The 26,982-nt window shown below is 45.1% G+C and overlaps 1 protein-coding gene across 1 annotated transcript in view; it reads left to right on the plus strand.

Annotated features, from left to right (window-relative positions):
- The window catches only part of TIMM44 (translocase of inner mitochondrial membrane 44), a 1,268,345-nt gene that overhangs the window by 305,849 nt on the left and 935,514 nt on the right, over window positions 1-26,982 (plus strand). Inside the window, exon 5 of the mRNA XM_044090681.1 lies at window positions 26,629-26,778. Within this exon, the coding sequence (XP_043946616.1) occupies window positions 26,629-26,778 (150 nt within the window). The remainder of the gene's footprint in view (window positions 1-26,628; window positions 26,779-26,982) is intronic.

Genomic DNA, 26,982 nt, shown 5'->3' on the forward strand with positions numbered 1-26,982 from the left:
TCTGTGTGACTGAACTAAGAGCTTAGGATGTGTGAGCAGTAATACTACTTTTGGTTTTCGGTTTTTGTCAGCAGAAAGGATGGTGTTTCAGAGAGGGTCTTGAATTTTTGCAATATGATTAAGCTATGAACTCAGCATGCGTGAACAGTAGTCCACCTTCTTTTGTTTTTTGTTAGCAGAAAAGTATGGTGTTTTAGACAGAGAAGAGAGAGTCTTGAAATGTTAAGTTGTCAATCTCGCCTTCATTCTTGCTGGATGGGTTCGGAGCCGATCCTCGGCTCCGACTCGGCACTTGCTTTAGCTTGAGAACTCCTTTTACCAGCTCGAGGCAACCCTATATCCCATGATGCAAGGCGGAACTACCTCAGATCTCGTTTGCCACTTAGCGAAAGAGGTCTCCTTTACCAGCAGAGGTAAGTGAATTTCTTGTTAAAGAAAAGAGAAGCTTAGTTGGGGTTTTATTTCCCCTTGTATCCTCATTTATAGTCTGTAGTGAGTTACAGCCCACCCTATTCCCTTGTTTTTCAGACTTTATAACCTTTAGTGAAAAGTTTTTAGTTAGGCCTAAAACCCCATTGGTTAATCCCTTCCTGTGTGTTGTGTGTTAGGGGATTAATTTGTGTGTTTGTTGGGGTTTGTGTGTGTTACTTCCTCCTAGGCTATGTCTAGGGAAGGCAAGGTCTCAGGCTTCAAGAAGTGTGACTCGTGCTGTCAGAAAATGTCTCTGACAGACGGTCACACTTCTTGTGTTTATTGCCTGGGGCCTTTGCACCTGCAGGACTCCTGTGCTTTGTGTCACTCTTTTAGCCAGAGAGTCCTGCAGGAAAGGAGGAATAAGCTTATCCTCCGTGGCTTACTTAAGCCAGAAGGTTCTCCCTCTAAAGCAGGGTCTGGGAAACCTTCTAAGCCACCGAAGGCTCAGGCTTCAGCATCCAACCCTCCTCCGGTGGCTCCGGCTCCGTTGGAGCCGAGATCGGCTCCGGCTGGAACCGATGTATCTACCTTAAAAGTAGTGGGTTCGGTGCCGGCTGGTTCCGATACCTTGTCTACTGTAGCCTTGTCGGCTCCGGCTGGAGCCGACACCTTATCCAGCATCGGAGCCGAGAAACCTTCGGCTCCATCTGGAGTTCAGGGGACTTCGGCTCCGATGGCCGTCCCGAAAGAGATCTCGGTCCCCTTACTGAGTATCCACTCGGCTCCGGGGTCTCCTCTTTTGTCGGAGCGGAGCCATCGAAGCCGATCTTCGAGATCTTCCAGGCTGTCTGACCACGACTTGGAGAGGGTGGTAAGCAGGCTGTTGAAGTCTCAGGCACTGGCTCAAATGCTCCATAGCCCGTCTCAACAGACTTCGGCTATAGCCTCACCCCTTGAACTTCCTCCTCCGACTCCACACCAGAGTTCGGAGCCGGAGCTTCTCGGGACAGCGACTGTTTCGGTGCCGGAGCCGATACATCCTTCGGCTCCATCGTCCTCGGCTCCGATCTCCTCCTTGAGACCTTCCTTGGAGGGATCTGGTCGTCGGGTTTCCCTTGTCGGCTCCGAGGGGGCTAGTGGCATCGGACCCTTGTCTGACCCCGCTCTCCCTCTCGGGGCTTCGGCTTTGGTAAGCTCGGCGCTGACATCGGCCTCGGAGCCTTCCCTCTCAGTGGAGCCGGGAGTTCCTGTTTCCTCGGAGCGGGGATTTTCCGGTCTCCCGGGGAGGGGAGCTTTTGAGGTGATGAGGAGTGTCCTGACCTCTGAGCCTGGTCAACGGTCCATCCCTCTAGCTCCTCCCTCATCAATGCCTGCAGACGCCTCTTGCCAGCCTCTTGCTCTCAGGCCCAGGGATCCATCGCCCCAGGTTTCCCCATTGGGAATTTCAGCCTCTTCCGAAGTTTCTCCTGATCCTGCAGGTGAACCCCCTCGGAAGAGGACGTGTAAGAGGAAACACACAGACTCCCCCGAGTCTACTACATCGGATACCGACTTAGATGAGTCGGAGGGTTTCCCACGATCCCCCTCTGAGGATGTCTCTTTTTCAGACATCCTTGAGCTCCTCAAACAGAGGGGGAATTGGCCAGCCATTGATCCCTCCGAGGATGAGTCGGTATACCTGGAGGCTTTTGGATCCCGACCCTCCACCTCCTGGGTGTCTCCGCCTTTCGACCCACTTATGCAGGTAGTGGCTCGGAAGGCGTGGCTCCAGATTCTGTGGAACCTGTCCCCAGGAGACCATCCAAATTCATCACGGCCCCTACGGACAAACAGTTCCTTTCCAAGGGTGTCTCTGTGGATGCTATGGTGGTGGCGGCGGCCACTAAGAAGGAACTGGCGGATCCTTCAGTACCTGTCCATCCTCCTAACAAGGATTCTAGGACCATGGACAGGTATGGAAAGCGGATGTTTTCTTCAGCGACCTTTGCTAATAGTTCGCTGAACTACCTTTGTCACTTCACCAGGCTTCAACGAGATATTCTCAAAGAACTGGGTGAAGTAGTCCAGGATCCTTCTGCTGCTGGGGCTCAAGAAAAGATTGCCTCGCAGCTTGCAATCCTGAATTCCATATCTAACTCCTCCATGCGGCTCATATCCTATGCGGCCGATGGAGCGAGCAGGGCCGCAGGCACAGGAGTTGCTCTTAGACGCCAAGCCTGGATGCGGCTTTGTAATTTTGGACCCTTTAAGGCGTCCTTCACTAATACCCCCTTTGATGGTTCGGCTTTTTTCGGACCTCAGGTGAAGGATACCTTGACCAGGTGTGAGCAGGACGGTAAAAGTCTTTCTGCCGTTGGAGTCCAGTTTTCCACTCCTTCTAGACCATATCCCAAGGGTCAGAAGGGGGGGGAGATGTGGTTCCGTAAAGCCCAAGGAGCTACACCGGACGCATGTGGTCAGTTTACCCCCAGAGGCAGAGGGTGTAACAATAATAGACGCCGCCCTAGAGGCAGGAGGGGGTCCTCAGAACCAGGGCAACAGGGAGTCTCTTCCTGAGAAGCCCTTTCAGCATCCCTCCGCTGTTGCCCGACTGTCCACCCTTGGAGGCAGTCGGGGCAAGGATTTCGCTGTACCCAGTAGCCTGGCAATCCCTATCTCAAGAGATGTGGGTACAGTCGATCATATCCGAGGGTTACAAAATCCCCTTCGAAAGGTTTCCCGTACCTCTACAATCCCTTCCAGACATCTCACCCGGTCAAAGGGATTTGGCAGAACAGGAGGTTTCAAAGCTCCTAGAAGAAGAGCCGTCCAGACTGTGCGGCAGACCAGGTAGGATCCGCGTCTACTGAGATTCTTTTGGTCCCCAAAAGGACGGAGATTGGAGACCAATATTAGACCTGAGCAATCTAAACAGATTTGTCAAGAAGGCAAGATTCTGGATGGTCACGCTTCAGTCCATTCTGCCCTTTCTGGGCAAGGACAACTGGATGTGCTCTATAGACCTTCAGGACGCGTACTATCACATAAAGATTCACAGGCGCTCCAGCAGGTTTCTCCGCTCTCGGCTAGGGACCAGTCATTACCAATTCAGAGCACTGCCCTTTGGCCTCACTTCAGCCCCCAGAGTGTTTACCAAATGCATGGCAGTGGTCACAGCTCATCTGAGACGTCAAGGATTCCAGGTGTTTCCTACTTGGACGACTGGCTCATCTGCGCCACCACCAAGTGTCAGCTTCTTCAGTCCAGAGACTACACTCTACAGCTTTGCAGGAGTTTGGGAATTTCAGTAAATTGCGAAAAATCTTCTCTGCTGCCTTGCCAATCTATCACCTTTATAGGCGCAGAATTAAACACCGTCAAAATGTTAGCCAAACTAACAGATCAAAGAATCCTGGACATCCAAAAATTGCGTTCGGATTCTATTGCAGAGCAACAAGATCAAAGCCAGATTTATACTGAAGGTTCTAGGTCTTATGGCTGCGCCATTGTTCTTCTACCACTGGCTCGCCCACATGCGTCTTCTGCAGTGGATGCTATTCACACAGTGGTCGTACCACAGTCTTCCGATGAGGCACAAAATCTTAGTCACACAGTCGTGCAGAGCTCATCTAAATTGGTGGATATCTTCCCTCTTCTTCATCAAGGCCGACCTTTTATTCCCCCTCCTCCAGTTGCCACAGTCACTACGGATGCCTCTCTGATCGGGTGGGGGGGGCATTATCAGGGCAGGATGGTCCACGGACGTGGCAACCCATAGAATACCATCTGCACATAAATGTCCTGGAGATGAGAGCAGTGCTTTTAACGCTTGCAAGCCCTCAGCGACTTTCTTCCCACGGGACTATTGCAGTACAAACGGACAACATGTCCGTGGTCTGGTACATCAACAAACAGGGCGGACCAGGTCCTATCCGTTATGTTGAGAAGCTCTCAGACTTTGGCAATGGGCGATCTCCTCTCATCGGTTTCTGATAGCAACGCACATCCCGGCAGGTCCAACCTATTGGCGGACAGGCTGAGCAGATCCATTCTGATGCCTCACGAGTGGTCTCTCAATCAATCTGTAGTGGATCAGATATTTCTGAAGTGGGGCACTCCTTGTTGCGATCTTTTTGCTACTCCTCAAAACAACAAGTGCCCGATTTCTTCACTCTCTTTCCCCTACCAGGCCAACCCCTGAGAGACTCTCTAACCCAGGATTGGCCCCGGGGACTTCTTTACGCTTTTCCTCCCTTTCCCTTGATTCCACAAGTCATTCAGAAAGCCACCGTTTTGAGAGCCAAGTTGATCCTCATTGCCCCATATTGGCCTCGACAAATTTGGTTTCCGTCTCTGCATCGTCACCTTCTGGTGCAGTCTTGGCATCTGGACCCAGTTCCGGATCTTTTGATCCCCCAGTCGGGTCAGCAGCACCGTGCCATTCATTCTTAGCAGCACCGTGCCATTCATTCTCTCAACCTCACTGCTTGGTTGCTCCACTTCCTTCCCTAGCCAGGCTACCGATGATTTCTGATTCTGTCAGAGACATCTTAGTGTCTTCTTTAAAGTCGTCCACTAGGACTGTTTGGTGGTCACTAAGGGAATCGGAGAAGATCCTGGACACCAGTATACAGTTGAGAATTGAGAAACTGTATTTTGGATAGTTATAACATGTGGGGGAAGAAATGAGTTCAGTTAATCCAAATAGTTTTAGGCTAGTTGATGGATATTTTGTGGCGATAATCTACCAGTCGGAATTAATGTCTTTTAGGATTATTTTTTCATTAAATATTGTATGCATGGTCCAGTTTAGGATGTTTTCCAAAATTGTAGCATTGTTACCTGGGGGAATATAGAGTACTATATTACATAGTTGTTTGTGGTTATTTAGTTTAAGATGGGAGATCAGGAGTTCACTGTTGTGGAATTTAGGAATAAGTTTATTGTAGGGTAGGATTTCAAGATGGTCAGAGTATAGTAAAGCTATTCCATCACCTTTTTTGAGCTCTGTCGTCTTTGATGATATTATAACCAGGGAGTGATATTTCAGTCACGCATATGGGGGTTTAGCCATGTTTCTACTTGTATTGTGGGAGATCCAAGCATGGAGTTTTGAAGTGTTGTTATAATTACTAGGCGTATTTAAGGAAATGAATTCAGGCTGTTTGATGAATTTGAGATTGGTGGGTTTGGTTTTAATTGGTTTGTTGATTATGTTTTGTTTGGAAGGAGATAGTTGGGCTGAGTAGGAGAGGGTGGTTGGCTTGGGATGAGTTTTGGTGGCTACTGGGGAGTCAGGATGACAGGAGAGGCCGTGGTTGGGATGAAACTCCCCACAGAGTGGTAAGTTTGTTTTGGTTTAACTTTAGCAATTAGTTTTATTTTGGTGTGGGTAGGTGTGAGGGTTTAGTAATTTGAATTTTAAGTAAAGACTGGGTGACTCTTTGTATTTACTGGAATCGATTAGTGGTGAAGTGGGGTGATTAGAATGGTTAAAGGTGGAGCACATATTGGGAGAAATGTGTACAAGATTAAGTGATGTACAGTAACTTGTAATAAAACGGGAAGAGTAAGGATGTAGTAATATTTAGGAGAAAAGCAGTATGTAACTTTGTAGAGAGATGTCAGAGAAACAGGAGCTAGAGCACTGGGGTATGAACATAGGAGGGGTAATGTAGATAGCTGAATGAGGTGGATGGTGTAAGCTGTGATCACTGTGGTTAGTTAGTAAATGTAAGAGAGGAAGGATAGCTGTAGTGCTTAAATGCAGATTGATTGTTTAGGAATGTCTGTGTGTGTTCTTGTGCCCAGGGTGTGTGTGTGTGTGTGTGTGTGTGTGTGTGTATGTATGTATATATGTGTGTGTGTGTATGTATGTATATATATATATATATATATATACACACACACACACACACAAGTATGTATATGCCTTTAAGAGGGGTGTTAAGTAGGTGGAGTTCTGGTTGGAGAACAGGTCCTGTAAATGTAATGCCATCAGGGGTGGCTGGGGAGTGGGGACACAGAGTAGCAGAAAACAGCTCCAACACCAGCAGCAGGAGTCTTTATCTGTTAACGCTGTCACTGGAACAGTTTTATGTAATAGGAACATTAGTCTAACACATGCTTTGGAAGGACAAGGAATGTGCTGCTCCAGATTGCAGTTACAGTCGAACTGTTTAGAAGGAGTAAACTACTGCAAAACTATGAATCTACAGGTGAGTTTCCTCAGACAGCTAGTTTCACAATAAACAGTCTGAGTGCAGAAATGTTTGCAGAGAGGACAGGAACAAAGTAAATGTGGCTGAGAGAGCAACAGCAAGAGTGGGAGAAAAAGGCCAGCCAGTAATGTAATATAAATAAGGTTGTAAGCAGGGGTTCTGTGGTAGGACTGTGTGCTCTTACTACTGTTATAAGGCAGCAGACAATAACAGGTAGAACAGCAATCCTCTGTGAACCTTAAGGGAATAATACAGTGGCCCTAAACAGCATCACAATGGTGCACTCCTGAGTTCCCTGCTGAAATGTATCTGTGTGACTGAACTAAGAGCTTAGGATGTGTGAGCAGTAATACTTCTTTTGGTTTTCGATTTTTGTCAGCAGAAAGGATGGTGTTTCAGAGAGGGTCTTGAATTTTTGCAATATGACTAAGCTATGAACTCAGCATGCGTGAACAGTAGTCCACCTTCTTTTGTTTTTTGTTAGCAGAAAAGTATGGTGTTTTAAACAGAGAAGAGAGAGTCTTGAATTTTTGCTTAGTTATAAAAGTCAGCATGCAGTGTTCTGTAATAGTGTCTAATTTACCCCTTTTGGTTGCACGTTTTGATAATCATTGCAGTAGGGGAACTAAGCACTGAATCCCTAGCTAAATGAAAATGTAAAATCTGATTTTTCACATCATCTGTGAGGTTCTTGGAACACAGCCAGACAAACCTCCCTAAAACAGTATCAGTGGCCATTGCCCCGGAAGAAGTAGACACACACACACACACACACACACACACACACACACACACACACACACACACACACACACACACACACCTACCTTGTAAGCAATGAGTAGTGAACTGTGTAGTAGAAGAAACAAAGATATTTAAAGCAGATTTTTCCTCACAAGAAGAAACTGCAAGCAAAATATTCTTCAACCTTTCACAATTAATCAGAATAAACTTTAACATGTGAGCCTGATAGGTTCAAAATTCTGAAAATCAAAGCTGAAGAAGCATGCATTTTTTTCTTATGCTTAATACTCTTCCCACCCTCGTCAGACAGAGTAGGACTGGAATTAACCAGACATTTAGCAGCAGTAGGATTAACTAAAACTCTGTCTGCTGTGCCAGGTTTGGGAAGAGTGGACAACTTAAAAGACTCAGGAGTATTATGCATACTATTTGCCATTTTAGGGGCAGCAGGCTAACGAGCAGGAATATTGCAGACAGTGAAACACTCATAATCCAGAGGTGACAGAACTTGGGGAAATGGGATAAACTTCTGAAATTCCTTCTGTAACAGTTTGTAGTATTTTCTGAGGGACTAGGAATCGTCACTGTTATCCCACTGAAAGCACTGGTACTTTTCCCCTTCCCAGGACTTATGAGCGTCTCTCCCTTGCTTATTGAGGAGACTCCACTTGCAGAGGATGTGGCTTACCCCCCCCCCCCCCCAAGTCCATTATGGCTGCAGGTGCTACAACAGAAGGATTCAGTACAAAAGATGAGTGGTCTGAGATATAACAAATGGCTACAGCAGAGTCACCCACCTGCAGCTCGGGGAACTAGCTAGTCTGCTGTGGTGACAAAGACTGTTTACTTAACTTTTTTTGTTTGTGGCTGGAAAAAGGACCAACCATGAATCCAATAGTTTGTTCTGTGGTCAAGCTGAAAATGGTGCCTCTTTCCCCAGGGAAAACAAGCAGCAAATATCATTAAAATTTTATTCATTAATAGTCCCTTTTTTCACACAATAATGCAGCAAAAAAAGCACTTTATTTTACTTTGGGGGATGGTATAGTGTTTTAAACAGTTTCTCCACAGAAAAATGGCTTATGATTACTTTAAACAATTCTTAGACTAACAAGAAAAAAAAAAGAGTACTCCTGTTTACAGTTATGTCTCGCAGCAGTCCCTTAGAGCATACACTCCTAGCTTAAAAATAACTTTCCTAAATGAGAAAGTACAATAAAGGAACAATGTTTATAATGTGGAAGGTGTTTCCTCAAGGGGGACTTTACCTGCCCAGCAAAGGAACAGCACACACCATCCCTTGATCCTTGAACGTTCTCTTCATTGTCAGGAAAGCTCTAAGGGCTTGCCTTCCAAACCTGTCTTTTTAGTCAACTAACTGGGAACATGGAAGGTGCCTCGAAGCTTTGGAAACTGGGTGACTGTTAACATCCTTGGCAGGCTATAACTCATATAGCTAAGGCTACTGCAGCAGTGGTCATTCAAACATTTACTGTTAATTATCACTTGTAACATAGGCACATTTACATTTGTATAAAAGTAATCGAACAGTATTAACATAGCAAACATTATACTTTACTTATACTGCTAAATATAATATAACCTAAGCAACATTACACACATTATGCAATTCCTGCCTTTTTTTAAACAAGAAACATCTTTATTGAACCTACTACATAGGCAGTCATACGTTTATATAAATGAAAACAAACAACACCAACACACTCCTAGTTGCAAGCATTTTACATCACTTATAATCTACCCAATCTTTCTCACTCAAACATTACATAGCTCATTTAAGTCCTGCCGGCTTTTAAACCTCATTCCTCCATTGTGTGTATTGTTCCCACAATTCCCATTTTTTCCTGTGTAGTTCGCACCTGACCTTTTCTAAAGATCTCAATTCCAGTTGTTTTGTTTCTGTTACTATATTCACTATTTCTAGTACAATTGGTTTAGATTTTGATTTCCATTTTCTAGTAATTGCTTTTTTTGGCAGCCACCATTATTAGACACAGCAAGGCCTTATCATCTCTAGGCAATTCTGTTTCTGTATCATAGGTCAGAAAAATCATATCTCTCATCAGACCAATCTGCTCATCCAGCATCTTCCGTCAGTGCATCCCACAGGGAATCAAGTCCACCAACTCACCACACTCTCAGAAAATATGTTCCCAATTACATCTTTCTTCCCCTTCACACTTCCAACATTTGCTGTCTGTCTGAGGAAAAATTCTCTGGAGTCTACTTGGGGTATAAAAATGTCTATGTAAATATTTCCAGGTAAAAATCCTAAATCTTCTAGATTTTTATTGCATACTTGGGAGACATACATGTATCCTCCCATTGTTTATTTGTGAATTACTTATCCATTCTCTCTTACCAATCTTCTCTAATCTCCTCTGATTGAATCTTATAATTATCATGCAATATTTTATGTGCTGTACTAATTATTCCTTTTTAATGGCAGCTTCGGCTCTAGATTCTGTTAAAAACTCTACCAGTGCTGATCTTTTGTTTAGGACCTCTGTATATCTTTCTCTTTCCCTATACTCTGATATCAATCCCTTATAGGGAAGGCAATCTGCAGTCCAAATAAATTCTTGGGGTCTTCCCATTCTATCATCTTTCCCCCTCTAGTTATTTGCTCCCAGTACCTTAGTTCCTTTACCGTTTTTCTCCAAAAAATTCCAGCCCCCTCTTGCATATTGTCTGTATCCCTAATTGCAGTCATCTTTATCTGCAGAATCTCTTTTCTCCATTCCTGTGTTGTTTAGTTCTTAGAATACTTTCTGCTACTTTATGGATATAATATTCTGTATGATTATTGTTATTCTCCTTAAAAGCTTGCGTCCAAAATTCCAGTCTGTCCATATTCCTTGAGCTTCCCCCTGTTTCATCATCATCATCCCTTTCCACTTTGTTCATCATCATCATCATCCCTTTCCACTTTGAATTATAGATCTGAAGTAGTTTACTTCATTTGGTCTTCAACCTGTGGGATACGGATCCGTATCGCATCCGAGCTGGCAACATTTGCAAGCATCAGCTCCGAGCTCCAGACTCCTCCCCTTACCCATAATACACCTCTACTGCCTTCCACCCCCAGATCTCGTTTGCCGTGATTTGCTTCACATTGTGTCTTCTGAGCTCCAGCTAGCAGTGGGTTATTAAACTTTCTGTGAGTAAAAAAACTTTTTCTCTTTTCATCAGATTAGGTTAGTATAGGTATCCCTTCTCATCCCCTTGCTTGGTGCGTTGAGTGTTAGTGGTTTTCAGATAGTTTGAGTAGTTTGTTTTGTGGTGTAGGTAGTAGCTTCCCCTCCCCCCAGTGTTCTCTGTAGCATGTGTGGTGAGTGGGTGTGTATGTGTTCTAATTTAGAAAGATTTTGCCTGTTTTTTTTTCTGAAGATATCTTTCTGTTATGGCTGAAAAGCTTGTTTTCAAGCACTGCACAGAGTGTGACCATAAGCTCTAACCAGCAGATGCCCACACTCTGTGTGTTTTGTGCTTGGGTGGGGCCCACCTGAGCGTGGAATGTAGTATCTGTGTGGGCTTCAAGCCCCGCGCCCTAAAGGATTGGAAGGCCAAGTTGGCCCTTAAAGGTCGTCTTCCTCTTTCCGACTCTCTTGCCTCGTCTTTGGCTTCGATCACAGTGGCTGCTGTGGCCACCTCTCCCTCCCAGGCTGGGACTCAAACTCCTGTATCTAAGCCTGTGGTAGAAGAGCAGAAGAGAAGTAGAGAAAGGGAGAGAGAGTTGAAGACAAGGGAAAAGAGGAAGAGGTCCCCAGACCTTACTTCACCCAGCAAAACTCCACGGACCCATGACTCTTCTGGTCTTCTGTCATAAACAAACTCTACAACAGAAGAAAGAAACTGTTGCAAAAAAGAGTAAAATCCCATGATTGGAGGAACTCCCTGGTCAGCCTGAGTAAGAAGCTGAGATCCCTCATAAAATCCTCCAAAGCTAGTTATGAAAACAAAATTGCCACTGAGTCTAAAGACAACCACAAAGCATTCTATAGCTATGTCAAAAATCTCAATGGCAACACTCACATCTCTGAGTTACAGCACAATGGCACTAAATATACAGATCCAACTGATCTTGCCAACATCCTGGCAGATAGGTTCAGTGCTAACTTTAACCCCCACTCACCCCCTAAAGGGCCCATCTTTATACCGGAAGAATGCAAAGTTCCTGTAATCACGGCTGCACAGGTAAAAACTTCACTCTCCAAAGCCAAGAACACAGCATCCATGGGACCTGACAACATCCCAGGCTGCCTTCTACATGAACTACAGAATGAACTGGCACCCCAACTAAGTACCATGTTCAATCATAGCCTCACCTCAGGCTTTGTGCCCAGTGAATGGCGCACTGCGACAGTTATCCCACTCCACAAAGGGGGGCAGGGGTCACAACAGACCCCGGGAACTACCGCCCCATTAACCTGACGAGCCTCGTCTGCAAGGTCATGGAAAGTATCATCGTGGAACTCATAAACAAAGACATTGGAGATCTCCAAACCCTGGACCCCACACAGTTTGGGTTTGTAAAAGGCAGATCATGTCTCCGAAACTTTATAGACTTCTTTGAAGTAGTCACCAAAGCCATAGATGAGGGTAAGGTAGTTCACACAGCCTATCTAGATCTCGCCAAGGCGTTCGGCACCATCCCCCACTCTGGAATTATAGATAAACTCACTAAACTAGATATAAATCCCTATGTCACAAGATGGGTTGCCAACTGCCTTACTGAAAGAACCCACACTGTGAAAGTAGCAGACTCCAAATCAGACATCAGACCAGTGACAAGTGGAGTACCACAGGGTTCAGTCCTGGGTCTTTTCCTGTTTGGTATCTACTTCTCTGAAGTACAGGCTAACACAGAAGGTCTTTGGCTAACTAAATTCGCAGATGACTGCAAACTAGGACCCATAATTGAAACTCCTAACGATGTGGACATCCTACAAAAGGGCCTCACTGAGACAGATGCCTGGTGTCAAAGACATGGTCTCAAACTCAATGCCAAAAAGTGCACTGTCATCCCCTTTGATAAAAATTCTGTACCCATGAACTACCACATAGGCGGTAGTCTACTTAACACCGAAAGTGTAATAAGGGACCTTGGGACACAGGTGGACAGTAGTCTCTCCTTTGATAATCACATCGCCAAAGTGGTCAGGAAATCCTTCTGCGTGGCACACCTCATCACAAAAGGTTTCTCATCCAGAAAAAAAGAGGTCATTGTTCCCCTCTACTCATCACTCATTAGACCCATTATAGAGTACAACGCCTCTTTTGGTATGTACCTCACAAGACATCTACAACAACTGGCAAGGCCGCAAAAATACCTCACAAAGAGGATTACTGGCCTCAAACAGATGCCTTACGCAGACCGTCTCAAAAAACTCCAGCTTTACTCCGTCGCATATTGCCTACTCAGAGGTGATCTCTGCCTAACATACAAAGCTATGTCAAACCCAGAGCTGTTGGACATGCCCCACTTAAAGAAATCCCAATCCCTCCAAGCTACATGCTCTAGGGACCTAAACCTTTTCACCTCAATAAACAGAGTATGCTGGAGGATAGATTCCTGTCCCAGAGATCTCCCATACTCTGGAACAGACTACCTATCTATGTCAAACAGAGCTCCTCATTAGCACTCTTCAAGAAAAATCTTGATGATTGAATGGGTAATAGGAAATTCACCCCGGGGATCACTTCTGTGGTTCTGCTTGACAGGGGCACAGGAAAACAATTTTCTTGGGTGGCGAAAGCCAGGGTACATTTTTGGCTAGGCTTGTATAGGCCCTAGGGCCAATAGCCTAGTACCTACCTATGAACTCCCCTCGGTTACAATCTCCGAGGTTCTCTCTGGAGTCACAGGAGGCATGCCCAGCCTCTCAGGACTCTTTGCCCTGACCTGCTACTGCCAGGTCGGAGTCCGTGGCCTGGTCACGGTCAACCCGCTCCTTGTCTGATATGGATAAGATGATGAGGCGCTTAATCCATACACAGATCCAGATGGGGATCTTGCCAGCCCCCCTCCCTCTGGAGGGGAGAGCTCGCTTCCTTTCTTTCAACCCATTTCTCCTTCTCCGATCTGACCTTCGGCTTCGGAGTACTCTGATCCGAGGTTGGCTTTGGTCAGGAGGTCGGCGTCAAAGGTACTTGTTTCCTCAACACCAACAGCTGCCTGGAGCTTTTCGGATCTGACCAGCTCAGATCTGAGCCGGAGCTTGGGTGTTGGATCCAAGGAATTGGAACCTTTTCCATCGTCTCCAACTTTGTCGGGCCAGGTTCCCTCCCTCGGAGTTCTGTCCCGACTCCAATTCTCGCGACAGACCCAGGGAGACATGCGTCCATATTAGTTAACCAGGAGGTTCTCTCTCCTTCGGCATTCGATGTGGTAGAAAGGGTCCACTCTGTCAGATCAAGACCCCTGACCGCCCCCTCGGACTCCTCCTAGACCCCCTCAGCTCTGTCTATGGTCCCCATTGTCTTACCAGAGGGACAGCTTGTGCTCGAAGAGCCCCAGACGATTTCCCCCAAGGAACAAATGGCTTGTGAGCTCCCCCCGGAGAGCCCTACCGGGGATGTGCCTCGCAAGCATATGTGCAAGAGGAGGCACTTGGACTCCCCCGAGTCCCTCACTGAGGACACAGATTTAGATGATGGAGAGGGTTCCCCCGAGTCCCTCACCAAGGACACATATGATGGAGAGGGTTCCCCAAGATCACCTCCCAAGGATGTTTCCTTTGGAGACATCATGGAGATACTGCACCAACGGGGAGGTTGGTCTGGCCCCAAACCCTCTTCTGATGAATCGGAGTTCCTGGAGGCTTTTGGCACGGGCCCGTCTATTTCCTGGGTGTCCCCTACCGTGGATCCTTTGGTGGATTTGGTCACCTCGTGGGCATGGAAGGAACTAGACACCATGGAGCCTATCTCCAAGTGACCCGATAAAATTTTAAGCCCCCCCCTCCCATTGATAGGCCATCCTGGAATAAGGGCTCCCCCATGGACGCCATGGTGGTAGCAGCAGCCACTAAGAAGGAACTTGCCCAGGAGAGTTCCTCGGTCCACCCTCCTGACCGGGAGTCATGGATGATGAACCGCCTAGGGAAGCGGGTGTACACTTCAGCTACCTTTGCGATCAGGTTGCTGAATTACTTGGCCCATATCTCTAGACTCCAACGCGACCTTGTAAAGGAGCTAGAGGAGTCTCCCCCCATGTCCATGTCGCAGGAGGACAAGGCTTCGTTCTCCACGAGGATGGCCACTCTAAAAGCGGTATCTAATACGTCCATGTGACTCCTCTCGCATGCTACGGAAGGAGCGGTTAGGGTGTCTGGGTCTGGCGTGCCCATAATGCATAACGCCCGGCTCAGGTTATGTCACTTTTCTGAACCCTTCAAGGCATCGTTTGCCAATGCCCCTTATGACGGTTCTACACTCTTCGGTAAGACTGTCAAGGAGACATTAATCCAGAGTGAGAAGGACGGGAAGACACTGTCTGCTGTCAGGTTCTGCTTCTCTAACCCTCAAAGGTCCTTTTCTCAGAACCAGAGAGGGAAAAGGAAGATGTCGTTCTGGAAGTCTCAGTATTCCTGGGACACTCAGGGCTCTTCTTCCCCCAGAAGTAGTGGGGGACAGAATGGACGCCGGCCCAGAGGCAGAGGGGGTCCACAGAATTTCGGGTCTCCAGAAACTTTCTCGGACAGACCCAGGCAGCAACCCTGAGGGGATGTTCATCGTGTTTCACTGTTGCAGTCATCACTGTAGGGTTCTTCCTGCTGGCAGGCAGTCCTCGGTCGGCCAGAATCCCAAAGTCTGGGTCCGGCGTCGGCTGTTCAGTCATGCTCCCTGACGTCAGAGCGCTAGGAGTACAAAGCTGCCAGCCGACGCCATGTTCTCCAGTCTTTCTTGCTGTGCAGTGAAAGCAGTTCGCAAGTGCCGGTCGGCTGACTCCTGATATTTTTTCGTGCTTCAGTCCGAAGACTGACTTCTTCTTCTCAAAGCTAAGTACCCCGTTGGGGAAACTTTTTTCTTGCTCCAGTCCGATGTCAGAAAAAGTTAATAATTGCATTTCTTGTGGGAAGCAAATACCTCATAAGGATTTTCATTCTTACTGTATTCGTTGTTTAGGCCCTGACCATGACGTAGCTAGTTGTCGGTTTTGTGCTAGATTTAACCAACGTACGATTAAGCAAAGGTACGATTTTGCTTTTCACTACTTTGGTAGGCGATTTAATTATAAAATGTCGTCGGACACGCTTCCGACTACCGGAGTTCACAAACGACGCAAGGATAAGGACAGGCCTCCGAGGTCCAAATCAGACGACGTTTTACTAGCAGAGCCAGCTACAGGTTCGGCCATAGTCAGTGAGACGCTTTCGCAGCCCCTGTCGTCGGCCATTTCAGAACAGATTGCCGAAACAGACTCCCACGAGGAGCCAGCTAGGCCTTTGAGCACTCCAGCTGCAGGACCTTCGGACAATGCTCCCTCGGATGGGTCTGGAGCCGCTGTGCAGGTACCGGCTTCCGAGGGGGTTTTCAGGCCTACACAGCTTCTGATACAGGCAAAGCCAAAGACAAAGGCAAAGACTCCTTCTAAATCTAAGACACCAGCCCAGGCCTCTTCTGATCTGGGACCCAAATCTCAGAAACAGCTACTTAAAATGGCCGAGGACTTACTAACCATGATTAGGGGTTCACATCCCCCTCCAGACAAAAGGCCAAGGCAAGAATTGGATTATGAATCTTCTGATCAGGCATCTATTTCTTCAGTGTCTTCCTCTGAACAGGAATATACTTCCCTCCTTATGAGGATTCTGATGCTGAGGAATCCATTCCTTTAGCTTCTCCCCCTGAGGATTTTTCTTTTGGGGAAACTTTACATGACATGAGGGAACATTTTCACTGGGAAGGTCAGGGGTACTCGGAATCTAAGAGAAGGCTTAGGGATTTCCTTCTTCTTCCCCAACATAGACCCCTGGCTATTCCTCCTATTTTGGATATTGTGGATGATGCCTTTTCTGAGGCTAATTTAACTCCTGACTCCTTTCCTCCAGCCCCTGCTAAGCCCGATAGATATTACAGGGTACCTGATTCCCACCAGTTCCTTTACAAAAATCCAACTGCTGATCCAGAAACCATTTCTCAGGGTTCTAAGGGGGTTAAGGCTGCTTCTGCTAAAAACCCTATTCCAACAGATAAGGATTCCAGAGCTTTGGAGAGATGGGGCAAAAAAGTGTACACTTCTGCTACTTTATCTATTAGAGCTTTAAATTGTCAATTTCATATGCTAAAATATCAGCAATTTCTACTGTCTGTTATGAAACAAAAGCTGGGTACCATTACTGCATGTGCAGATAATAAGGAATTACATGATTTGATGCATGCCCCTGAACAAGTGAGGAAGCATGGGTTTACAGTGTGGTTTTGATGCCGTGGAGGCCTCTTGCAGGGCGGCTGCCTCTGGCATAGTCATTAGAAGACATGATTGGTTAAAGGAACAAAACTTACCTGATCAAGTGAAAGCAAAGTTACTGGATGCTCCTGTTCAGCATAATGTTTTGTTTGGGTCTAAGGCTGAAGAGGTGATAAAGAAAATGGAGGATAAGGCAAAATCCATGCAAACGGTTAAGGATTTCTTACAAGTTCAGCCCCAAGATTTAGCAGAAATTGGCCAACTAAAAATTGGTCCTTTCCCAGCTCAGACAGGCCTCAGAGGGGTAGATATAGGCACTCCAGAGGGAGGGCCCAAGCACAGACCTCTTACAGACCTAGACAGTGGAGTGCTTCCACCCCCAGGGGTGGAGAGGACAGACCTCAATCATATAGAAAACAGGCTCAATGACTCCCCCTGCATGGCTCCAGGAACTTCTCTCCTGGAAGCCCCTCTAGGAGGAAAACTCTCTCTTTTTCAACAAAATTGGACTTTGATAACCCAAGACAAGTGGGTTTTGGATGTAGTTTCAAGGGGTTACAAATTCCACTTTCATACCTTGCCAAGATCAAACGGATGGCCAGACCTATCAAAACACCAATGGTCAGAGGCATTAAACCAGGTGGGATCCCTCATGGCTATGAGGGCCATAGAACTGGTTCCACAATTATAGAGACTGGGCAAGGCTTTTACTCAAGGCTCTTTCTAGTTACCAGTAAGCAAAATTCATGGAGACCCATCCTGGATCTGTCAGTCTTAAACACTTTCCTGGAGATACCAAAGTTCAAGATGCTTACTCTGCAGCAGCTCCTGCCAATGTTGAGCAAAAATGCATGGATGGTGACATTGGATTTAAAGGAGGCTTACCTACACATCCCTATCAGACAGGAGTGCAGAAAATACCTCCGGTTCAAGGCTGGCTCGAAACATTACCAATTCTCTGTGCTGCCCTTTGGCTTGTCTACTGCGCCCAGGGTCTTCACCAAGTGCCTGGCACCAGTAGTAGCTTATTGCAGACTCAAGGGAATTCAAATTTACCCTTGTCTGGACGACTGCCTTATTCAAGCAGACAGCAAGGATGTCTTACTCCAGCATCTGGAATTTGTTCAAAATCTTCTCAAGTACCTGGGATTCACTGTGAACATAAAAAAGTCAAATTTGACACCCACGCAACAGATAACTTTTCTGGGTGCTCTTCTAAACACAACAAGACAGATGGCATTCCTAACATCCGAAAAACAACTACAGCTGGCTTCAACTTTCAAAACCTTGGCGTCACTAACTCCGCTAACTGCAAGGAAATTCCTGCAGGCTTTGGGTTACATGGCCTCCTGCATCCTTCTCATACCAAATGCAAGACTACATATGAATAAAAATACAATGGTACCTAAAAAGTGTATGGTCCCAGCATTGCCACAGTCTAGACACACACATTGCTGTCTTGCCTTGCCTACAAAAGGAATTCCATTGATGGACCATGGCATGTCTTCACAACAAAGGGAAGGCCTTCAGTCTGCCTCCAGCCAGCCAAGTGTTAACGACGGACGCCTCGGACTATGCATGGGGAGCCCACTTGCAGGGAAAAGGTCTGCAAGGTTTTTGGACAGAGGATCAGAAGCTCCTACACATCAATTTAAAAGAGATGTTAGCTGTACAAAATTCCCTCTTGGCTTTCAGGGATCTTCTACAACCAGGACGACTACTGATACGGACAGACAACACCACAGTTATGTGGTACATAAACAAGCAAGGGGGTTCACACTCCTACCCCCTTTGCAGACTACAAATAAACTAAACTTTAAACTTGAACCACACAAAAGGCAGCGAATAAACTGGTAGAACTACAGCTTATGCCATCCTGGTCTTAATGAGTTTGTTTCTATAAAATGTGTGCTTAGGAAATTAGCGTTGAAAAGATAACCTTGTTTATGTTCCAAATTTAAAAATGTAACAAGTGAAAATTCATATAATGTATAACACATGTTAAGTTTAATTATATAAAGAATAAGATATTTAACATGTTTTATAAATATCACAATTTTTACAATTTTAGTGTACTTATTCATTCACAAATAATAATTAATAATTTCTTATACAGTTTATATACATTTACATTTATAAAGTTGGCAAGATTAGTTACTTAGGAATTTTATAATTGCGATATGATAGATTATATTAGTATTTATTATACTTATTAAAATATTTTAGCATATTAAATGGATTTTAGAAGGTTTTTAAATATGTTATCAGCTTGCTACTATTTGCAGTATTTATTATGTATTTATTTAATGAATTACATACTTGCTAATTCATTTTTATTCAGTTAATTTTTGTGAATATGCGTATTCAAATACATATGACTCTATTTTTATGGGCTTACTTAGTTATAAGGCTTGGTGAAAGTAAAGTTCTAGGCTCCAGCTTCATCAAGTGCTTTGTATGTTTAATTGGTGTTCTAATGGATTATAATGATGTCATCTAGTAATTATGGTGTAGCTATATAAGGAAAGTTAATTTGTGTATTGAATTGTCTGATGAAGGAAGGGTATCAACCTTTCCGAAAGCGCTAACACAATAAAACATTTTTGCTTGTTTGTAGCTACCAGTTTATTCGCTGCCCTTTGCAGACTAGCCATGACTCTATGGAACACAGCTCTAGCTTGCAAAGTGAATCTACAACCTCAGTTCCTGCCAGGGAAACAAAATATTCTGGCAGACAGCCTGAGCAGGAACCTGTCAGACCCACACGAGTGGATGCTAGACACCCAAATATTCAAGATGATTACAGAGGCCTGGGGCTGCCCGGACATAGATCTATTTGCATCCCCCCTCAACCACCAGTTACAGATTTTTTGCACAAGGACATTTCACAAACTAGCATGGACAGTGGCTGCACTATCATTCAGTTGGAGAAACCTCTCGGGGTATGCCTTTCCGCCACTACCTCTTCTTCCACGGGTGTTATTAAAGATCAAGCAGGATAAGCCCAAGATGATGATTTTACTGGCCCCAAATTGGCCTCGTCAGTTCTGGTATTCAACACTGATGAATCTATCCCAGGAGCCACCTTGGATTTTACCTCCGATTCCAAATCTTTTGTCCCAACACCAGGGCCAGGTTCTGCACTCTCATGTCAATACTCTCAGCCTAGCGAATTCAGGGTCTATGATTAATCCTTTCCTTCCCAAACAGGTCATGGATGTCATCTTAGAAGCCAGACGGCCTAGCACTAGAAAATCTTATGCAGGTAAATGGAAGAGATTTTGCACCTGGATGCATGCTCAGGATTCGGATCCCCTCATTCCCAATATCCCACTGATTTTACTTTACCTGACAGACATGCTTCATAAGGGTTTATCCTTCTCCTCCATAAAAATACATGCCTTGGCTATCTCTGCACATTACAATACAGATCCTCCAATCTTTTCACATCCACTTCTGAAACAATATCTCAGAGGAGCAAAGAATTTAAGTCCCCTTAGGACACCACCCATACCTGCCTGGGACCTCAACTATGTTCTGGAAAAACTCACTCTGCCTCCTTTTGAGCCTGCTGCCACATCTGATATTAAGTATTTATCATGGAAGACTGCTATCCTGCTGGCTTTGACTTCAGCCAGGAGAGTCTCGGAGTTACAAGCACTCATGGCTGTGGAGCCTTATATTATTTTTCACCAAGATAGGGTGTCTTTAAGAACTAATCCTACTTTCATGCCTAAAGTGGTTTCCAAAGTGGCTTTAAATCAAACTATTCACCTGCCAACTTTTTTCACTAATCCACAAAATAAGGGGGAAAGGATCTTGCATTCCTTGGATGTACACAGACAACTTTGTTTTTACCTGGACAGAACCAAGGATATCAGGAAAACAGAGCAACTGTTTGTTTCTTATGCAACAAATTCCCAAGGCAAAGCTATTTCAAAACAGACCATTTCTAAATGGATTGCTCATGGAATCGGATTTTGTTACTCTCATCATGGAAAGCAAATCCCAGGAAAGATTAGGACTCACTCTACCAGAGTTGCTGCTACCTCAGCTGCCTTTCTCAGGGGAGTACCTACCAAAGATATTTTGGAAGCTGCAACTTGGATTTCAGTGCATACTTTCTCTAAGCACTATAATCTCCCTCTTTACTGTAAGTCTAAGGCAGGCTTTGCTACTGCAGTCTTGCAGGGCCTTCTAGCCACCCCTTCTACTCTATAACCACCACCCTTTATCTCAGCTTTGGGATTCAACCCTACAGTGATGACTGCAACAGTGAAACACGATGAACATAGTACAGTTGTGTACACTTACCATAAATGTAGATGTTCGAGTGTCTTCACTGTTGCAGTCTGCTACCCTCCTCCTGTCCCCTCTTATACTTTCATTAGTGTGGTTTCCTACTTCACCCTTCTTCTGAGGTGTATTTGCTTCAGGGTATGGGGTTTGTTGTATGTTACTTTTTTGTTTTACTTTTGGCCTTCATTTTTGGGCACCTGACATCTGGGGCAAGAAAAACTGGAGAACACGGTGTCAGCTGGCAACTTTGTACTCCTAGCACTCTGACGTCAGGGAGCATGACTGAACAGCCGATGCCGGACCCAGACTTTGGGATTCTGGCCGACCGAGGACTGCCTGCCGGCAGGAAGAACCCTACAGTGATGACTGCAACAGTGAAGACACTCAAACATCTACATTTATGGTAAGTGTACACAACTGTACTTTGTCTGACTGCTGTACTCTGGAGGCAGTCGGGGGATGATTGTCCTTGCACCCTGCGGTATGGGAGTCCATAACAATGGACCGCTGGGTGCTTCAAATCATATCCAGAGGATACTCTTTCCCCTTCGTGGGTTCCCCCATATCTCCCAGACACCTCCCAGATGTATCACCCACACAAAGGGAGGCAACAGCACAGGAAATTTCCAAGCTGCTAGTAAAGTGAACCATCGAACCCCCCCCCCCCCGATCAGTCCGGATCGGGCTTCTACTCCAGATTTTTTTTGGTGGCAAAGAAAACGAGGGACTTAAGGCCCATTCTGGACCTCTCTACCCTGAACTTGTCCATTGCCAAAGGCCCATTCTGGACCTCATTACCCTGAACCTGTCCGTTGCCAAAGAGATGTTCCAGATGGTCACGCTACAGTCCATCATGCCATACCTGGAAGAGAGCGACTGGATGTGCTTGTTTGATCTCCAGGATGCTTACTATCACATAAAAATGCACAGAAGCTCCAAGAGGTTCCTCCCCTTCTGGCTTAAGAGTCAATCATTACCAATTTCGAGCCCTACCCTTTGGTCTTACCACAGCCCCCAGGGTTTTACCAAAGTGATGGCAGTTGTAACAGCTCACCTGAGGCTTCAGGGTATTCAGGTCTATCTTTACCTGGACAGTTGGCTCCTCACTGCTCCCACCAGCTGTCTACTTTCCCAAACCAGGGATTACTTCCTGACACTTGCCCGGCGTCTGGGCATCACAATCATCACATCCATATCTCTCCTAAATCCTGTACAGGTGATAGACTACATTGGTGCCAGGACAGATACTCTTCAGTGCAAAATATTCCTGACCTCGGAGAGAGTTCAAAACCTGAGGATACATGTTTTGCTGATCTACTGTTCTCATCTTCCAACGGCAGAATCGGTGTTGATGACCCTTGGCTCGATGGAGGCGACCATAACTCTTCTCCCATGTGCTCGGTTACACTCAGTGGACTCTAGCTGTTCAATGGTCCCTATTGGAACTGCCATTGACTTATCTTATCCAACTAAGTCGAGTGTGTTGGTTGTCCCTCATATGGTGGATGAGCTCTCCAGACATTTTGGAGGGACGGCCTTTTGTTCCAGCCCCGACCCAAACCACAGTGACCACGGATGCCTCCCAACTCAGGTGGGGGGGTCATTGTTTTGGCAGGACAGTTCAAGTCCTGTGGTCCCCCCATAGAAACCAGCTTGCATATTAGTGTCCTAGAGATGATGGCAGTCCTTGTAGCGTTGCAGGCCCTTCATGTCGTTCTTCCTCTGGGGACGGTTGCTATTCAGTCGGACAACATGTCAGTAGTCTGGTATATCAACAAACAGGGAAGGACCAGATCTTACCCCCTTTGTCACGTGGTCATGAGAGTGTGGGAATGGGCAATCTCCACCGGTCGCTTTCTCATCCCAACTCACATTCCGGGACGGTCCAACATTCTAGCAGACAGGCTAAGTCGGACCATTCTGATGCCTTACGAGTGGTCTCTGAATCTGTCAGTAGCGGAACAGATCTTCAGCGAGTGGGGTCAAACTTGCTGTGATCTCTTTGTATCTCCTTCTAACATGAAGTGCAGCAAGTTTTTTGCTCTGAACCCCCTGCCGGAGGTGTCCCCCAGAGATGCTCTAGTTCATGCTTGGCCTCCTGGTCTTCTGTATGCTTACCCACCAGTACCTCTCATTCCGTGGTTTCTGCAAAAAGCTTGCCGACTGGGGAGAAAAGTGATCCTCATTGCTCCATTCTGGCCTCACCAGGTATCTTTTCCCTTCCTTTGGTCTCACCTTCTGGCTCCACCTTGGATCCTAGATCCCATTCAGGATTTAATTTCACACCCTACGTGGGTGCCTCATCCGAATCTGGACAGCCTGAAGCTCATGGCTTGGCTGCTCCAGTTCCCATAATTGCTAGGACTCCCGGACTATTCTCCTTAGTTAGATCTAGTTTGGTAGCTGCTCATAAGTCTTCGATCAGAAAAGTTTATCGCAGTAAGTGGAAATGTTTTTATTTCTGGGCCCCTCAAAGGAGTTTAGGCCCTTTCATGGCCCCTATTTCCACTATTCTTGATTTTCTAGCTGATATTTTCCAGCACGAAACTAGTTCTTCTACTGTCAAAGTTCAGTTATCTGCCTTTTGTCATTTTCATGTGGGTGAGAATTCTGCCTCCTTAGCATCTTCCAGACTGTGTAAAGCCTTTATCAAAGGCACCTTTTTGTTACGCCCCCCCAGTCAAAAATCCTGTTCCTCCATGGGACCTAACTGTGGTTCTTCAAGCTTTGGTCGCTCTGCCTTTCAAGCCTGCTGCAACTGCAGATCTAAAGTTTTTATCGTGGAAAACATCTTTCCTGGTGGCTATTACCTCTGCTAGAAGGGTTTCAGAATTACAGGCCTTGTCCATCAAACTTCCGTACATGATTTTTCATAAAGACAGAGTTTCCATTCAAACCAATCCATCCTTTCTTCCTAAGGTGGCGTCACCAGTCAATATCAATCGGACTATTAATTTGCTTGTGCTTTTTCCCAGTTTTGCGAACAAGATGGAATTCAAACTCCACATGTTGGATGTTCATAGACCGTTATGGTTCTATTTACACAGGACAAAACATTTCCGTAAATCTGATCAGTTGTTAGGTTTCCCCAAAAAGGGTTTATAGAAGGAAACAATCTCCAAGGTCACTGTAGCTAGATGGATTTCTTCATGCATCCTGTATGTCTATAAGGACATAAGCATGTCTCCTCCAGGTCAGGTAAAAGCTCATTCCACTAGGTCTGTGGCTTTTTGGTCTAGAGTGTTTTTGGATGACATTTGTTCTGTAGCTACTTGGTCCTCATCTCATACATTTATTTCTCATTACAAATTGGATTTGACTTCCAGAAGGAGAGCATCCTTTGGTTCCGCGGTGCTCCGGAGTATCCTTCCATGAGGGCCTCCCAGGAGTTTAGTAGCTGGGACTCTGTCCCACAGGTTGAAGACCAAATGAAGTAAACTACTTCAGATAAAGAAGTTATGTACTCACCATAACGTTCCATCTGAGTAGTTGTACTTCATTTGTCTTCAACCATCCCTCCCTCCTTCCCCCGGACCTTGGCGCATCATCAGCCTACGGGCTGCAGTATAGGTCACAAGTATATTTATCAGGTCGGGTTCTTAGTATAAGTTCAGCAAACTCGATCTTGGGATGGAAGGCAGTAGAGGTATATTATGGGTAAGGTGAGGAGTCTGGAGCTCGGAGCTGATGCTAGCAAAAGTTGCCAGCTTGGATCCATATCCCACAGGTTGAAGACAAAGTACAACTACTCCGATGGAACATTATGGTGAGTACATAACTTTTGCATTATGGTGAGTACATAACTTTTGCATTATGGTGAGTACATAACTTTTGCATTATGGTGAGTACATAACTTTTACATTATGGTGAGTACATAACTTTTTTTTTCTGCTTGTGCTCTGTATAGGAGTCTTAACTGTGTAGCTCTGAAATACCCCTTCAAATTGGGTAATCCCATTCCGCCCTGTTCTACTGGAAGAGTAGGTTTATCCCACTTGACTCTTGCCATCTTCCCCTCCCAAATAGTCTTTCAGCTCTTTATTAATTGCTAGCCACAAATTATTTAGTTCATAAAAACATGCCTGACTTGTGTATAAGACTAAAGGGGCTAAAAGCATTTTAACTGCTTGTATCTTACTATCCAGGCACATAACAGAGCTTCCATTTCTCACTTTTTGCATTGTCTTTTGTTTAGTCTCTTCCACACATACTCTTGGGTGCAACACTGGAATCACTTTTAATCCATACTCCTAAATACTTCATTTTTATCATGTCCTCATAATTATTGGATATTCCTGAACCAGTTCATGTGTCGGTACATAATTTATTGCTATTGCCTTTGTTTTAACTTCAATAATAATGTATTCAGGAAAGATCTGAAACTGTTTCAAAATGTTCCACGACACTGTAATGTCTTTGTTTTGGTTTTGTCAGGTATAAAATAGTATCATCTGTAAGTAAAGCCAGCTTATCTTGACTGCCATAGCAGTTATATCCTTGAATTTCTGAATCCCGTTTTTTCTGTGCCAGTGGTTCTAAATATAATACAAATAGTAAAGGGGAAAGCGGACACTCCTGCCTGGTTCCTCTGCTCAAGCAGAAGTTATCAGAGGACTCCACTCACTTTAATTTTTGCCTCCGATCTTTCATTTATCCTCCTAATCAATGTTGTAATTTTTTTCAGGAAATGGAAAATGCTACCATTACCCTGTTCATAAAGTCCTGGCTTACTTTGTCAAGTGTTTTCCTCTGCATCAAGACCCACCAACATCAAACATTTACTGTTATAAGTTTATTTACACAACTGCACTTTCTTTATAAATCCCTTTTTTTCATCTCTGAGTTGCTTAATAATTGAGATTGGCTCTGCTAGTAGCATAGATATGAACTGGCTTAACTGTAAACATAGTGCCACTGTGTTTTAAGATTTTCAAAAGCAGTCCCTTCTGTGAATAAGTGCATTTGTATCTGAAATATGCAGTGGTATGTATCGTAATTTGCTTTTAAGTGGAGTCTGTGCATTGAATCATTTTTGGCACTTTTGAGGTTGTTAGGCCTTAATGTGCAACTGAATTTAGAAACTCTTGACAAGCATAACCAGGTTAGAATAAAAATCTCTCTTTACATTATAATAGATTGCCTGAGTACAAAATGAAGGAAGCATTCTGTGCGTCTTCAGTACATGTATGTACTGTGTGTTGAACCCAGATATTTGAACCATGATATTTGCTTTCAGGTACAGAGAGATGATTCCATTTTATGAAGTAGTTTTATTATAACATAGTAGAAAAAATGCTGATTTCACAGTGTGTGACATTTGTTTTCACTTGTTCTTTGTGAGTTTATAACTCTGGTAGTTAATTTTGCATATAATTATTGTAGGTGTACTGTGAATAAATGGTGTTTTACCAAGGCTTTTGCAAGGTATCAGTGTGAGAGGGTAAGACATTTCTTTTGCATTTAAAGTAAAGCACTGTGCTTTTAATCCAAGTTTAAGGAGGCATTGAAGTCATTCTTCCTTTCTTTTTTTCTCAGAGTATCGAGGAAGTATCCAAGTCGGACATCGGTAAGAGAATAATGGAAGGAGTAGAGGAGGCGGCAAAGACTGCCAAGCAGTCTGCGGAGAGCATCAGCAAAAGCGGAGAGAAAATTGGCAAGACAAATGCTTTCAAAGCAATTTCGCAGGTATTTCAAGTCTTAAAATGCAAGTGAGCTGTTAGGTAGGGGATGTTGCAGTATAAGACTTGACTGGTGCTGAGTTTCAGTTTCCTTAATGGTGTCTGCAGTGGTTTATTAGCAGGAGTGACGTCCCCTGCAGTACGGAAAGGGGAGACCTTGTCTGTATGGCAGCGGTAGCTCTTTGGCTGTATGTTTTATGACATGCTGCTA

This window comes from Protopterus annectens, chromosome 13.part0 (genome assembly GCF_019279795.1).
Source record: "Protopterus annectens isolate FY-2018-M chromosome 13.part0, PAN1.0, whole genome shotgun sequence".
Taxonomy (NCBI): Eukaryota; Metazoa; Chordata; order Ceratodontiformes; family Protopteridae; genus Protopterus; species Protopterus annectens.